Source organism: Acomys minous, assembly GCF_964271855.1.
Source record: "Acomys minous genome assembly, chromosome: 14".
NCBI lineage: Eukaryota > Metazoa > Chordata > Mammalia > Rodentia > Muridae > Acomys > Acomys minous.
The window spans coordinates 47,370,249-47,387,066 of record NC_140496.1 but is presented as its reverse complement, the minus strand read 5'-3'; the positions used below and the strand labels follow the sequence as shown (position 1 = coordinate 47,387,066).

General features: G+C 41.9%; 1 protein-coding gene across 4 annotated transcripts in view; it reads left to right on the top strand.

The window, feature by feature from the left end:
* Window positions 1-11,814, top strand: part of OTUD4 (OTU deubiquitinase 4) — a 47,621-nt gene extending 35,807 nt beyond the window's left edge. For all 4 annotated transcript variants that reach the window (XM_084756188.1, XM_084756185.1, XM_084756187.1 and 1 more), the window contains exons 15-21: window positions 1,333-1,456; window positions 2,137-2,192; window positions 2,906-2,983; window positions 3,799-3,937; window positions 4,456-4,710; window positions 5,642-5,682; window positions 6,784-11,814. In XM_084756188.1, the coding sequence (XP_084612314.1) occupies window positions 1,333-1,456; window positions 2,137-2,192; window positions 2,906-2,983; window positions 3,799-3,937; window positions 4,456-4,710; window positions 5,642-5,682; window positions 6,784-7,998 (1,908 nt within the window). In that variant the 3' untranslated portion in view covers window positions 7,999-11,814. The remainder of the gene's footprint in view (window positions 1-1,332; window positions 1,457-2,136; window positions 2,193-2,905; window positions 2,984-3,798; window positions 3,938-4,455; window positions 4,711-5,641; window positions 5,683-6,783) is intronic.
* Window positions 11,815-16,818: the final 5,004 nt, after the last annotated feature.

The following is a 16,818-nucleotide window of genomic DNA, read 5'->3' as shown; positions in this document are numbered from 1 at the left end:
GGTATCTGCAAGTAAATACTGCAGTGCAGAGACTTAGGATTCCGTTAACCACTTATGAGGCTTTTCTGAGTAGTTGGGAAATGTTGATCCCTGTTTATTAAACATTTTATACTTGATGTGTGCTCACCATGTTGGCCTGAGCAAGAAACACATGTATGTGCCCTGCTCCACATGTCAGTCACTGAGCTGTGCTGGATACTTCTGATGAAAAGAATGACTACACTGTGTTTTCTTAACTTTGAGAGGTAATCAGAAAGGAAACCGTTGCTTTGTAGGTGAGGGGTTTCACTGACAGACAAAGAGACGCTTAAGTGATTATCATAGGAACCCTGTTGTACCTCTTAGCAAATGATATAAAATGGTAACAATGACTGAAAAAGGCTGAGTGCTGTTGAAGGCTCCCCGCTGTGCCATGTGCAAGATCAAAGATGCACATGTTATTTTGCTTGTGAGAGAGAAGCTCAGTTTGAGAGTTTATCTAGAATTGTTCAGCCTGCAGTTTAGGGAAGATTGCATAAAGTACCCAAGTCAGACACGCCTGCGTGCTAGGCACTGTCTGTGTGCTAAGCACATCCTCTTCATGTATTATTTGTTGTTTTCTCATTGCTTTTATGCAATAATAGGCTGATTTTAATCATTACCCGTGTGCATAAACTTTTGTCCTCGTGCTACTGTGAATATGGTCATAGGTTGTGATTTTTGTTGTTGTTGTTGTTTTTGCTAAAACTGGGCTTTCATACTTCCAGATTTTAGATTTAGATTGATCTGGTTGGATTTGATAGTGGCTTAGATTTGTTTACTAGCAATTGGAATAGAAGAATTGTGATTCAGAGTGCTGCGTCGGGAGTCTAGAACTAGAACCTTCAGTGACAGTTCACCTCTCTGTCTGGCCAGTGGCATGCGCCAGTCAGAGCCCAGGTGGCTTGCTCTTGACTGGGTCATCTTAGTGGTGCCTGCTAATTGGCACATTGGGAGAGAAGAAGACATTACTGTTTGTGCAAAGAATATCAATTTCAAGCTGACAATTTGGTCAGTGTGATTTCTTGAAATTGATACATGAAGAAATATTAATTTAGACTGAAATTAGAGTGAAATTAAATTAGACTGAAAGTCTGATTACCGGATACTTAACTCAGCAATAGATTATTAATGTAGTGGGTATAATTGGGTATGACTGTAGATGATATCCGTAACTACATATTAAGTAGATTCTAAAGGATAAAAATACAAGGCTATGAGTTTGGAGATTTTTGATGAGAAGTATGAGTTATTTGTAGAACTCTTATACATGTTTGTAAAATTTTAATACGAAGTCTTGACTTTATTTTAAAGAGCTCATCAGTCAGTCAGTCACCCTCTCAGAATAGCAACTCGTGTGTCCAGAGGAAGAATTCACATGCAAGGGATAGGAAAGGAAGCATTCGGAGAGCAGACGCAGAAGAGCGGAAGGACAAAGGTACCCACTTCCTCACTGCAGATGCCGGCACTGCTGAGTGTTCCAGTCACAGTGTTTCCTATGAGCTGGAAATACTAAGTGGGGAATTCCAGAAATACTTCATAAGACCCAAACTGAGTGCGGTTCTGAGTAACACTGTGATGTCTTGATTTGTATTGCTCCTTCCTATATGTATACATGTGAACGGCCAGTGTTTCCACACTGTATGTGCTGCCTGCCTACTTAGTAGCTGGCTTGAACCTCACTCTGCCTGGCTGTAGTATTGCTTGTGTTGTAGTAAGGCTCTCATTGTGCAGAGTGGTGATGCTGGCAAGTGAGGAGCCCGAAGACAAGTCCTAGAGTCCTTTCTTTAAATGAAAGGGTAGTGTAAGGTCTATAAGGAGTTATAGTTGTATTTCTCTTTTACTACAATATTAGTTTCTGATGATTTTACATATACAGGGGAAAAGTCATAATATAAAATTAGGTACATCCACAGTTTCAGACACCAGCTGGGGTCTGTGTATAAGAGATAAGGATTGATATGTTAGGAGAGGACACTTAATTGTTAGGCTGTCCCTCTACTGTCACATATTTGACATTGGAGAGAAACATTAACTTGACCTAAGGCAGTGTTTGCTTTTTCTGTGTTTAAACAGAGTGATGGTTGATCTGCCTTTCTTACTTTTGATCTGTTGCAGACTCCCTACGCGGCCATACTCACATGGATAAAAAACCCGAGCCAAGCACACTGGAGGTAAGGACTTGGGATATATTTAAAACATCTATTTGGTGTGCATGCACGCACGTGTGCACACTGTGGTGTGTATGTGGAGAGCAGAGGACAACTTGCATGAGTCACTATGTGAGTCCCAGGATGCGCTCAGGTCACTGGGCGTGGTGGCAGGCCCTTAGCCGCCGAGGCAGCCCACCGGTCCTCAGGGTCTTAAACGGTAGTTGCCTGTTGTTCTTTACCGCTGCCATGATGTAGGAGGAAGACGTTAGATGATGACATCGAAAGCATTTAGGTATCTTAGATGTTTTCTGATGAAACAGAAAAACAGAAAATAGGATGAAGCTTGAAGTTGTTGACAAAATTCTAGTTAATTTCGCAGGCTACTTTAGGATGCTCTAAATAGTTGCAAACTTGATATTTATTTTTTTTGTTGTTATTTATCAAGACAGGGCTTCTATATGTAGACTTGGCTGAACTCTGAGACCTGCTTGCCTCAGCCTCCCAAGTGCTGGGAGTAAAGGCGTGTGCCACCTCTCCGGGTCTCAGCGTTTATTTTTCATCACTCTGTGAAGTGACATTTGTAAAGAAGACTGTTACACTCTAAATTAAAGTTCCCCAGTAGTGTGACAGAGCCGTATTTAGGCCAAATTAAACGGGAGTGGGTTCTTGGGGTGAATTAGAAAGGCAACCACAGTATGCCTCTTAATGACACTGTGACTCTCTTGCTCTCAAAGATTAGTGATGATAAATGTGCAAGAGTTTCCTCACCGTCCAAGTCAAAGAAAGTAGAGTGCGCATCTCCAGTAGAGCAAGTAAGTTACTGCACTTGGCGTGCAGGGCTCCCTTCTCTGGGTTTCTGTACTCTGTGAAAATGTCTGTGTTGTAAGTGGAAAATCTTATTCTGGCATAATATGGGTGTGTTCTGTTTTTGTTTTGTTTTGTTTTTTAATAATTATATTTAGTCTAGAATGTTGTAAAAATTTGTGGAATGTCATGTCATTTTATACCTGTTCTCTGACCATTCCTGGAAGCGGATTTAAAATGAGTTTACAGTTGACATTCATGTTTGGCACCTCTTTACCATTTTTGTGCTGGTTCAGCTTGACAGTTAAAAAGAAGATAAAACTTTTACTATGATAAAAATATTTTTAGAAGTTGTCTTGCGTCATCACCAATGAATTACTCCATAAGCATTGAATAAAAAGACTAGTAGCTTGTCAAGTAAATGCACACTTGAGTATCAGCAGACATTTTGGTTCTTGGTGTAATGTAAGAACAGATAGTTGCTTGCTGTGCTTTGTGTTAGCAAAATGAATGTACCTAAATCTTTGTCTTGGGGGAGAAAAAGCTAAGGAAGGACTTTAAAGGGGATTTCTATGGTTTTATTCAGTAGCCTTTAAAAGCTTGTTGTTTCTACCTGCCTATGGCTTGCACCAGGCAGTCTCATTATTGTAAAATGTATTACATGGTATTTTTGGCGGGTGAGTGAACTCTTGAGTCTGGCACGAACAATTACATGCTTAATTTTATAGTAGGCCCTTTTATACTTGACTAAGATAAAGTTGTAGTAACACTTGTATCAAAGCAAAATGATTTTTTTTTCTTTCTTTGCCTCTCCTTCTTGAAGAAGCCAGCAGAACATATGTCGTTGTCAAATCCAGCCCCCCTTCTAGTCTCTCCAGAAGTCCATCTCACTCCTGCGGTGCCTTCTCTACCAGCCACTGTGCCAGCCTGGCCAAGTGAACCTACAACTTTTGGACCAACAGGTTAGAGAAGGATTTGGAAAAAAATTTAAAGCAGCCTTTCAAATCAGAGGCTTCAAGTTCTCGAGTGAGATCTGCCTATAGCAGACCCGTGACTGTGGAGCCCACAGTCCAGCCTTGATGGAGGAGCAGGCCATATGCACGGTCCTCACTGGGCATGCTTTTATAGTCTTGAGTGTGTGACATTTACCAGGTAGCTATGGCTTGTTTGGCGGCACAGTACCTATTGATAGCGCAGCTTGTCTCCTCCGTAGGCTATGCTGTCGCGTCTCCTTTAAGAGTCTTTACAAGGGCCTTTGCCCTAAACATTTCACCATGGGAACTAGAGTTAGAAGACGTGGACTCGGCTTCTTCCCAGGGTTGTTACTAAAGTATTTTAGGTTACTTAACTGCGCACTGCTTTACAAGGCATAGAAGTTGTGTAATGTATTAAATTAACAAATCTAACACAAACTTTATTTCTACATGAAAATATCTTTGAGTTTTTAAAATAGTTTTTGTTTCTTCCCTGTCTTTCTTAGGTGTCCCTGCTCAGATCCCCATTTTGTCAGTGACACAGAGCACTGGACCTGAAGCTGCCGTGTCACAAGCGCATTTAACACCCTCTCCAGTTCCTGTGTCAATTCCGGCAGTTAACCAGCCCTTGATGCCTTTGCCTCAGACAATGAGCCTTTATCAAGACCCACTCTATCCTGGGTTTCCTTGTAGTGAGAAGGGAGAGCGAGCCATTGCACCACCTTATTCACTGTGTCAGACTGGAGAGGACCTACCTAAAGGTGAGGCCCTCGCTGACGTCACACTTTCCCCTTGAGTATAGATAGAGTTAGTGAGACATGGAAAGATAGAAGTAGACATCAGAGGTCTGGTTGGTTTTTTTGTTTTGTTTTGTTTGGTTTTTGTTTTTGTTTTTCAAGACAGGTTTCTCTGTGTAGTCATGGCTGTCCTAGACTCACTTTGTAGACCAGGCTGGCCTCGAACTCAGTGATCCCCTGTCTGCCTCCTCAACTTGAGTGCTGGGATTAAAGGTGTGCCTCACCATGCTCTGCTAGCGGTCTGGTTTTTATTAAGCCATATGAAGGGCACACTCAGTGAGGAGCAGAGATTTAATCATTTGATTGTTCAGGCCTGTTCTAGTTTGATCTTTGTAGAAAGTGAGTTTTTGTGTTAACCATCTAGTGTTTCATAAGTGACTGAGGGCTTTGAAAATCTTAGAAATCATTTCTAAGCTTTTGTTGATTTTGTTGGTAATTCCTCCTTATGTAGGCCAGGCTTGCCTGGAACTAATATTCTGCCTCAGTCTCCTGGGTTCTAGGTTATAAGTATGAACTACCAATAGCTGATTCTGTTTATGGGAATCTTACTGTTTTCCCTTATTTTTTCATTTTGTAATTTTTGAAACCACAACAGAATTTATGAAAAATAGTGTTTGAGTTTTCTCCCAGATTGAATTTTAATCAGATAAACTAAATTTGAGCTATTACATTTAGCTGTTTATGCAGGAGAGTTAGCTGTTAAAGCAGAGGAAAATGCAGCAAACGTGCAGTCACCCTCCAGTAAAAGCCTGCTGTTTGGTTATGTTTCCATTTTAGTGTTTCACTGTACAGACAGTCTGGCAGGAAAACTTGCTGTTAGAGCTGTAGTGATTGATGTTGATGGAAAGGAAAGCTTTGAGTGTGTAGTTTTGGTAAAATACTATTTTATTTTCAGATAAGAACATTCTTCGATTCTTCTTCAATCTTGGTGTAAAGGTATTTATATTTTATCCTTTAAAGTTAACTTTCCATCACTGTCTAAACAGTAAAATTTAAAATATTTAACTTTTAATTGGTAATCTAAGGTTTGCTAAATGCTATGTTTTATCTTTAGTTACAGCACAGGCTCTAGTTTTTGCTTGCTTTTTCTTTTAATTAGTAATGGTTTGGCCTTGGGTAAACTATGAAGGGCAAACCAGTTTCCTGGGCTCTGGTTGATGGGAACCTTCTCAGTGGGGAAGATGAAAGATCTTAGTTTGAAGTTCTGCTTTAGCAAATTTAGGTCCTGTGCAAGCCCTTTGGTGTCTCTGAAGCCTCCAATTTATTATTCAGAGCTGCCTCTGTTGAGGAGTGAAGGAAGTAGTGTAGAAAGCATTGCTCTGCATGGTGGCAACAGTGTTCACTAGCACAGTAGAGAGGTTTTGGTGGCAGGGTTTGGGGGGGGGTGGTTAACAGAAAAGTAGCTTTTCTTAGAGGCCACAGGACTCTCTGTTCATGTCAGTGTTTTACTGTCTTTAACTTGAATTCTGTCAGTTCTACAAACATGGAATAAATATCAAGTGCCCCAATCTAGTAGCCAGCTTCAGGAAGTGACGTGCTTTATCCATTGCCGACTTACACTTCCCTCGACCATGCTGGACTCATGTACGCAGCTCGTTAGGAAGGAGTCAAAGTATTTCTTTTTTATCTTGATGCTTTGTTATAGGGTCTTGGTTTTTGTGTTTTGTTTCGTTTTGTTTCCAACCCTTGTCTTTTGGAGTATTTAGAGGGCTTCTAGAAGAGTCCTGTTATACCAAGTCTTTTTTGAGCATTTCCTTGGTAGAATAGAGTCAGAATGTGAGTGGTCTAGCTAAACTCCAAGTGGCTGAGATGGTGTTTCCTGGTACCGCATCAGGCCAGAACCCAGGGGGCAGGGCCATAAAGCGACGGCTCAGTCCCAGCCCGTGTCATGTTGGTTGTCACTGTGATCTAGTATTATATGTCCTTGCAAGCATTAAGCTTAAGTTCATTACTTTCAGAAAGACAGCATTTTAACCTCTCGTATTTCTGTTTATTTTTTTCTTTTTCTTTTTCTTTTCTTTTTTCCCCCCCTTTCAGGCATATAGCTGTCCTATGTGGGCCCCACATTCTTACCTGTATCCTCTGCACCAGGCCTACGTGGCAGCCTGCAGGATGTACCCAAAGGTCCCTGTTCCTGTGTATCCTCAGAATGCTTGGTTCCAAGAAGCCCCTCCTGCTCAGAGTGAAAGTGACTGTCCTTGTCCTGATGCCCACTACTCTATGCACCCTGAAGCCACTGTTAATGGTCAGATGCCACAGGCCGAGATTGGACCTCCTGCATTTTCTTCTCCTCTGGTTATCCCTCCATCTCAGGTGTCTGAAGGTCATGGACAGTTGTCTTACCAACCTGAGCTGGAGTCTGAGAACCCTGGGCCACTTCTTCACGCTGAGTATGAAGAGCCACTAAGTGGCAAGAACGTGTACCCACAACAGTCCTTTGGGCCCAACCCGTTCTTAGGTCCTGTCCCCATCGCACCTCCTTTCTTTCCTCATGTTTGGTATGGGTATCCTTTTCAGGGATTTGTAGAAAATCCTGTGATGAGGCAAAATATTGTCCTGCCTTCTGATGATAAAGGAGAATTGGATTTGCCCTTGGAAAATCTTGATCTGTCTAAAGAGTGCGATTCTGTCTCAGCAGTAGATGAGTTTCCAGAAGGCAGAGTCGAAGGTGCACATTCTCTCTCGGAAGGCAGTGTGAGCAGCAAGCATGAAGGCCGTGTGGAGCAGTCATCCCAGACGCGGAAGGCAGATATCGCTTTGCCTTCAGGCTCACCTGGAGTGGAAGGAAAGGCTCATCCCCCCACTCAAATTCTAAACAGAGAGCGAGAAACTGTGTCTGCTGAACTTGAGCCTAAGAGGACCAGTCAGAGTCTGAAAGAAAAGCCCGAGAGAGTGAAAGATCCCAAGACTGCTGCTGATGTGCTCAGCTCTGGGGCCAACTCTGCGGATAGACTGCAGAGAGCAAAAGAAGAAAGTTCAGAAGACGAGAAGGAAGTGTCTAATATTCTGAGAAGTGGCAGATCCAAGCAGTTTTATAATCAAACTTACGGAAGTAGGAAGTACAAAAGTGATTGGGGCTCTTCCGGGAGAGGTGGCTATCAACATGTGCGAGGCGAGGAGTCCTGGAAAGGGCAGCCTACCAGAAGCCGGGATGAAGGTTATCAGTACCATCGCAATGCTAGAGGACGCCCATATAGGGGAGATAGGAGGAGGTCAGGCATGGGAGATGGCCACAGGGGACAGCACACTTAATGCTTAGTTGTAGCCCGTACAGTAGAGCGGAACCCTTTCCTTAGGTGGAGTATTTCTGAAGGCTTTAAACCATTACAATAAAAGCCCAAATTGGAACTATTTCCTCTCTCCCCTTTACCCTTAATTCCTATTTTGATGAGACTTTGGACATGAGCTCAAGGGGCAGATGAATTTTTGACATTGTGGTTTTTCTTACTGAGAATCTGTTTATTAGGTTACTGCCCCCATAAAAAGTAAACATGACTCTTAAGTATTTTTTTATAAACAGCTCAATATAAAACATAGACATAGTGTTTTTTCTCCCTTGTGTAAGTTTGATTTAAAATATTGGAAATGTGTGCTTTTTAGTGTTTATTAACGTGACAAGAAAATAAAGCATTCAACACACTATAGAGTCCAAAACATAACATTGCACCAAATAGAAATGTATATTTTATTAAGCAATGCCTTAGTCATAAACTGGGCTCAAACAATCCTCAGCCTAAAACACTGTTGTCTTTTAATATGCTTCCAACCCAAAGGCCTTTCATCTCAGTATCTGTCAAACTTGAATAACGTCTTCTCTTTACTATTACACACAAGGCAGCCTATTAACCTGTGTCTTAGAATCATTGTATATAGTTCTTTTAATATCCATAGGGTATATTTTTGAATTTTGGTGAGTATTTGTTGAACTTGAGATTGCATACAATAGATGTTTAAGGAACAGTAGGAAGTCCGGGGAGCCGGCTGTTTCCATCAAGACCTAGCACTGCTGGACATGTCATGGTGCCTACTCGAGAGGAGTGTAGATGCTATGCATTTTGAAAATAATCTGCATCTGTTAAAACTGCACAAGTTTTTTAATGCCACTTTAACACTAATGCACTGACAGATTCTAAATATTTTGTGAGAAATGTTAAACTTTTTAACTGATAGGCTTCTCTGTAAACGTTCCGCTTCCTCCCCGCACCACTGGGTGTGCCGATCACTTTACAGTTGCATGTTAACTCGTCATAGCTGGAATTACTGTATAAGAAGAACGCGATTGTGACTTCTAGTTCTTCGCTAGAGGATGCTGCTAGAAAGTGGTTTTGCTTCGCATTTTGTAGCTGTTCCCATCAGTGCCGTGTCTGCTCCTGCCCCTTCCAGTCCGCAGCATTCCCTAGCGCTCCCTTGCATGGTGCACTGTTCTCACTTGGAGATTGGACTCAGAAGAGTTAGCACAGTATTCACCCATTTGTGTTACTTCGTAAACTAACTGTGCTTTGTATTTCTTACTTGTACATATCAATGTGAAAAATCTACTTTTTTTTTTTAAATGTTGCAATTACCTTGTAATCAGGCAGCTTGAGTGCTATGCAAATAGTATGGTGGTGGTTTTCTTTGCATGTTGTGTGTAATATACCTAACCAGAAATAAATGTGGCTTTTGTTTTGGGGGGCAGATTACTTTTAAAAGCAAATAACAATTCACTTGAATTTGACAGACTGAAGCAGACACGTTTTCTGGGTCCTCTGATAACTTGTGGGAACGTTTGGCTGTCAGCTAGGCTCAGTGACGCTCCACTGTACTGTAATGGTGTTTACCTCTGTGCTGTTTTAATTACCCTCATGTCTGTGTAACTGCTGATTTGAGTACTGATAAGCATTTAAAAATTTTGTAATGTAGGGCTTTAGAGAGCACTTTGAAAGATAACATTTTATTATGATGGTGCTAGGTAAGAAAATTTTTTAGCCTGGGATGTGTAGAAAAAATTGAGAATCTATTGCAAGGAATTTGTTGTCTGCTTCTAAGCTAGAGTGGTTGTAAAGTTTCTGCTTTGCCAGTGTGTCATTAGTGGCTGAATTATGGATAAGAGCTGTAGAGCATCTTCTCTGTATAGTCTCTGCTTTTTGTGTGGAATTGGCTTTAGTAGTTTCAATATGAAAATCACCTTTTGATATAATAAACCAGATTAGAAGTTTGATATGTTTGGTCTCAGGAGCCCAGAGAAGTAGCTGTTTTCAGTGTCCTTTCTCTCTCTCTCTCTCTCTCTCTCTCTCTCTCTCTCTCTCTCTCTCTCTCTCTCTCTCTCTGTGTGTGTGTGTGTGTGTACACTGACTGGGGAAATGCTTAAAAAGTGGACAGAAAGCCTGGCGCTTGCTTTCTGCAGTCACTCTGTCTTACCTTAATGAGTGAGGTAACAGTACTTCATAGCTCCTGAGGGAAACGCATGTACTTCTGACCTCTAGGACGTGATGGATCAGTGATGAGAGAATTCTAGCCTGTGGTACTTTCTTTGTGACCTCTGGAATAGAGCTCTGACTTTGGTAATTTTAAAATGATGAATTTCTATATGAAGGTCAGTTTTCTTTCTTAGTTATGTTCTTAAGTGTATTCATCCAGGGGATTCTGCCTTATCCTGAGGTCAAACTAGGGCCAAGCAAGCTTTTCCCTTTACATGAACTGTCAGTGTATTTTGACTTCTTTTTACATGAGAAAAGAGGAAAATGATGGCTGAAATGTCCTTCGTATTTGGAGATGGTGGAAGGTCACAATGGGATACATTTTGAACAAACGCTTCCACTGACCAAAGCTCCTCTGTTTTAGTGTAGGTGCTGTAGTTGGATAGACCCCGCCCTGTTCCTTTCAGTGTTGTTGCCCTTCAAGTTATTTTCTCTCAAGACGCATCTACCATTCCTGCCCCACGCGCCCCCTGGCAGCAGGATGCTGGCAGCTGTAAGCCCTCATGGTTCCTAGAAGTCTGTTTCATGGCAAGGTTCATACCTGCCTCAGCCTCACAGGAGTGGGTTTTCCACAGCACAGTGTTGAGACAGTTGGTGTGACGCAAGCTATTCTTGGAGTGTAGTTTTCTGTTCGGCCCAAGGGTGAACTAAAATGCCTGGGAACTGCAAACTTGTGTGTGACTGACTTGGTGCAATACAGTTTCTTTCTAAACGTTTCTGGTTTAGAGAATACTCAGCCATCCTGGAAACTAGCAATAGTTATTTTGCCTCACTTATTTTACCTTCAGTCTTAGATGAGGTGAAGTTTCTTTCCACTTAGGGTACTTAGCAAGATCCATTCTAGTATAGCTGAAGAGGATGCTATACTATTTCTGTTTATTGTATTTTGCTCCCTATTTTTATGTCTAATTGCTTGTAAAAAAAATCTTCATAATGGCTCACTTGAGTATATCAGTTTGAAATAGCTAAGATTTTCCTACTTAATGTCAGCCATCGGCTTTCCCGATAATTGGGACTTTTTCTTTTTCTTTTTTTAATTTTTATTTTTTAAATTTCCCCTTTCCCTAAAATTACAAGTTAGGAAATCCTGTAGGAGGGGTGGGTGCATGTCTTAATGCTGAGAAGCAGCTTTTCGGGGTTGAACTTACTTGAATGGTTTAAAAAATTGCATTGTTACAAAGCTAGAAAAAACTTACGTATGAAAAATGATCCTAGCCTTACACTGAGTACAATAATACTTATAAGCATGTGAAGATGTGATCATTTGTGATGTTACCTGTAAAAACATATATACATATCTATACATATCTTTTGAAGTGTTGAAAGGAAATAGTACTTTATATTCTTTATCATACCACTTTTGTAAGTGTTGAATATATTGCTGTTTATTTTTCTATGTTCTGTTTCGTAGCCTTAAGAAGTGTTTCAAACGATCTGAATGTATAAAACAAGTCAATGCCCTACATGGTGTGATGCTGCATTATATATACAACCGTGTGCATATATTAAATTCTGTCTGTCGATTCTGCTTGGGATTCCTTGGTCTTTGGGTAACCCAATATATCACATGTAAATCTGAGGATGAATCTTAGTAAACTCTTGAAAACGGCATGGTTTCCATGGTTTTTTCATGCTGGAAGATAATTACAGTAGGGGCAGCTGAAAGTGGGTTTATGCCTATGGGATTGGTGCTGGTTTCCTTTTAGTACATTGCAAAGCGTAGACAAGCCACGGAGCTGAGCAGCGGCTTTACAGGGGATGTTCCTCCATCCCTTTCAGCACATGGAATGAAGCACGGATGCAAATAGGCAGTCACAGGTTAAGGGACTTCTCTAGTTTTCTTTGTTACACCCCCAAAGATCAGGAATATATTTTCTAAAGAAAGACTGAACAATTTAAGATAAGGTTATTAGGTATACTGAAATCCATTGAAAGCTGTTACTGTTTGAAGTCTTGGGCTGTGGCGTACAGACTGCAGGTTTTATGTCAACCTCTAAATTACGTCCCCAGCCCTGAAAAACAAGTCTCAATTGCATATGTATCATACTGTCACGTCAGATTGCTTCACTTAGGAACTTTCTAAGGAAACTGGTTTCTTAAGTAGAACTGAAAGTGATGCTTATACTTGATGGACTGTGATCCAAGTACAGGCAGCTTGTGTGCGAATGAGTTTGTGCTTGAGTGTAGGTGCCCTCTGAGGTCCTGGGTGATGAATTCCCTGGAGCTGGAGGTGAAGCAGCTTGCCATGGGCACTGGGAAGAAAGCTCTGCAAGGCAGGATGCAGTTGTTACTTTGAATTTTTGACCGTTTCACTGTATATCCCTGGCTGTCCTGAACCTCAGTTTCACCTGCATTTCCTTTCTCAGTGTAGGACTTAAAGGAATTAAAGTGGGTCACTGCATGCACCTGCCCCAATATGCACTTGTGTGTGCACTTTTATAAGGTGTTTTTTAATACAGTATAACCCCCCCGCCCCCCAAATTTACCAAGATACTCCACCTCCCTACTCACCCAAATTCTTGCTCTTTAAAACAAAAATGGGCACGGGGTGGGGGGTGGGGCGGTGGCGGCGGCTCCAATAACACATGAATGTCCTTACTGTAAAAGTCCATTTTGTTCTGCTCAACATGGCTTTGCCCTGGCGTGAGGTTGGCACACCAGTGGCGCTCTATTGAGAGGACAGTTTATACTTGTCCCAGCACTGTCAATTGCAAGTAGCTTCTTGGTTGGGGTGGGGGCTTGTGTCCGCCTCCCCTTCTCAGTGAGGGGATTTGGTTGTGAACCTGTGTCTCCTGTTGCTGAGTTTATGTGTCTTTCAGTCCCTTTTTATCTGGAAGACAGTTTTCTTAGAGTCATCCACCAAATTTTCATCCCCCTTAAATTTTTTTTCTGCTTAGATCTCAGAGCCTTGAGGGAAGGGTTTTAATGAAGACATTTCATTTAGGACCAAGTGCTTTAAAGTCTTTCACTGTGTACATTGACCAGGTGCGGGGTCTGTGTAATTGCCATCCACAGAAAAAGGCTTCTCTGAGGGGTTGAATAATGCAGTGGTCTGTGAGTATAACATCATATCATTAAGAGTTATTTTATTGCTACTTTCCTTTTGTAGAACAACCAAGTTTTCCCTAGGGCCTATGATCTGTCTAGACTCAGGCTCATGGGCTGGACCTTAAATATACCCAAAATGTGGTTGAGGCTTTGGAGATTGCTTAGTGGGTAAATAATACGTGCTGGCAAGCCTTACCACCTGAGTTCAATTCCTGGACTTTGCATGGTGAGAAAAACAGTTCCACAAAAGTTGTCCTGACCTCCACATGTGTGGTGGGATGCACACCCATTTCTTCAAATGTATGTGAATGAACATGTGCGTGCATGTGTGTACATACACACAGAGGCTTCAGGGTTTGCAGTTTGATGGTACTACTTTTCTAGTAGTGCAGAGGTCCTTTCAAAGCATCTTGAACACTAGTCACTGGGAGTAAAGCTAATTGGGCACCTGTTCTGTTTGTTTGTTTGATGACATAGGTGATGTCTTCAGCAACAGAGCTTTAGATTTTTTCTCAAGTGGAGAGTAGCCAAAGCCTTGGCAATAGCCTGTGATGTTTGGGAGTGGTATCTATAGGACACCTTTGGCCAACAGCTATATGCACTTTTCCTGGCCCCGGAGGTGTTTACGTAGTGTCATGTCTAATTGGGCGTTGTCTTATAAGGTAACTCCATCTAAATTCTCAATGTGTATATTTTGGAAAGCATCTACAATAGCAGGCTTCCATATGGCTTTGCACTCAAGCTACTGAGCCATCTCTTCAGCACCACCCATGTGGGTCTTCTGATAATGAACTGACTGAACTGCCCAGATGAGATGGTGACGAAGTGGAATATTCCCATTTCAGTTGTGTGCCAGTGGGGTTCCCCAGTTTAGCCATTGCCAAACCTAAGATGTGAAGTCTGGTCTATAAATGTCGCTTTTGATTCTTGTAAAATCTGTGTGTGTGTGTGTGGGATGGGTCCTTGCAGAGGCCCGAAGAGGATGACAGACTCCCTGAAAGGCAGTTAGAGACTGTTGTGAGCTGCCTGTAGTGGGTGCTGGCAACCAAACGTGGGTCTTCTGGAAAAGCAGTAAGTGCTTTTATCCAATCCCTTGAGTTGTCTCACAGGGTTTAGAGGCAAAGTTCTCCATCTAAAGCAGCCAGCATCGTGATCTGCAGACATGAGACATGCACCTGGGTACATGTAAGGTTTGGATGCAGAAATGACATTTGCTTTAAAACCAGAAAAAGCCCATTAAAGGTGAAAATTTCCTAGTAAAGCTTTTTGGTACAGGTTCCAGGTTTTAAAAGGGGGAGGGGTGGTGGGGAGTCACTTCAAGCCAGTATCACCTAGCAAGAGGTAAGTGGAAGGATGGGAGGCACAGATCCCTGTCATGCTCAAGTGGCTGCTGATACTGTATCTGTTGTTAGTGAAGCACCCTTAAGACTTTCCTGACCGTACCCTTCTATGTGGCCACAAAACTGCTGCGTGCATCACATACACAAGAATAGTATGAATATGCTTCCAAGGAAAGGAAAAGGTTTTCCAGAAATAGCAAGTTGACTTTAGCTCTCAACTTGCCAGCCAGAACTATGCAAGAAAGAATTATAATTGTTTCAGATCATTTATGGCTGGTCACAGGCTATGTACAGACTAGCTAGGAAAAGAGGTGGTGAGGGCAGGTCTTGGGAGAAATGGTAGAATTTTCAGATGTAGCCCTGAGGAAACAATTTTAAGAGTAATAGCAGACAATGCACAGCCTACTGCAGGCATGTAGGCTGTAAATATTTAGAAGTTTAAAAGGAACCTTCTGTCTGCATGCACACGGAGGTGAGAAGTTGATATCAGTGTCTTCCTCAAACGACTGAGCATCTCATGCTGGACTAGGTCAGGCGAGTCTACCTAGCCAGCTAGCTCTGGGGTTCTATTCTTTGAGACGCTGAGAACACAGCAAACCAACATATATGGCTGTCCCAGGGGTCTAACTCCCATCTTAAGTTTGCAGGCCAGATTCTCCTATTCACTCACCCGTCTCACCAGACCCTTCAATTCTTTTAGCATGTAAAACCTATACTCCATTACAGTGTTAGAATCAACACCAGCTATGGAAGGAACCGTGTTGAATGAACTGTTACTCTGCTGGCCACAGTGGTCACAGAAACCCCACAACTAAACAGTATTTCAAAATATTAAAAGCGATGCTCAGTGCTAGAAAGAAGGCTCATGGTTAGGAACACTGGCTACTTTCCCAGAGGACTTGGGTTCAGTTTCTAGTACCCACATGGGAGCTCCCAACTGTCTATAACTCCAGTCCCAAGGGATCTAGTACCCTTAACAGACACAGGAGCAGGCAAAACACTGCACACAAAACAAAAATCTTATGTTTTCCTCCCTAAAATTAATCTTATATAGTCCCCTTTACATATTTTAATATCTTAGTGTCTCCACAAAAAGTTAATCATTTTTGATAACCAAAATGTTCATTGTAGGATTGATTTAATTTGCATAGTTAATACTAATTTTATAGACAAACTCATGTTAGTATAGGCTTTCCTATTATGTAAAAGTTTAATACTTGGATGGGCAGTGGCGGTGCACACCTTTTTAAAAAATATATTTTATTAATTTATTCATATTACATCTCAATTGTTATCCCACACCTTGTATCTTCCCATTCCTACTTCCCATTTTCCCCTTGCTCCCCTCCCCTGTCTGTGACTGAGGGGGACCTTCTCCCCCTGTATATGCTCATAGGGTATCAAATCTCTTCTTGGTAGCCTGCTATCCTTCCTCTGAGTTCCACCAGGCCTCCCCATCCAGGGGAGTTGGTCCTACTCTCCACTCAACTGTAGAGAACGTCCTGTCCATTGGCTGGATCTGGGTAGGGGTTCAACGTTTACACATGTGTTGTCTTTCGCTGGTGCCATAGTTTGAGCAGGATCCCTGAGCCTAGATCTGCCCATCATAATGTTCTTCTTGTAGGTTTCTAGGACCCTCTGGATCCTTCTATTTCCCCATTCTCCTATGCTTCTCTCACCTAGACTCCCAATAGGATGTCCTCCCATCTGACCCACTTTTCTGGTGAGTGAAGACTTTCATGGGACATGCCCCTTGGGCTAGTGGCCAGATATAAGTGAGTATATACCATTTGACTCTGCTTCTGGGTTAACTCACTCATTATGATCATTTCTATTGTCCACAAATTTTGGGAATTCCTTTTTTTAATAGCTGAGTAGTATTCCATAGTGTAAATGTACCACAGTTTCTTTATCCATTCTTCTACTGAGGAACATGTAGGCTGTTTCCAGGTTCTGGCTATTATGAATAAGGCTGCTATGAACATGGTTGAGCAAATCTTCTTGTGTGCTGGAGCATCTTCTGGGTATATTCCAAGGAGTGGAATAGCTGGGTCTTGAGGAAGCCCTATTCCCAGATTTCTGATAAAGCACCAGATAGATTTCCAAAGTGGCTGTACTAGTTTGCATTCCCACCAGCAATGAAGGACTTTTCTTCTCTCTCCACATCCTCGCCAGCATGTGGTGTCACTTGATTTTTTGATCTTAGCCATTCTGATGAGTGTAAG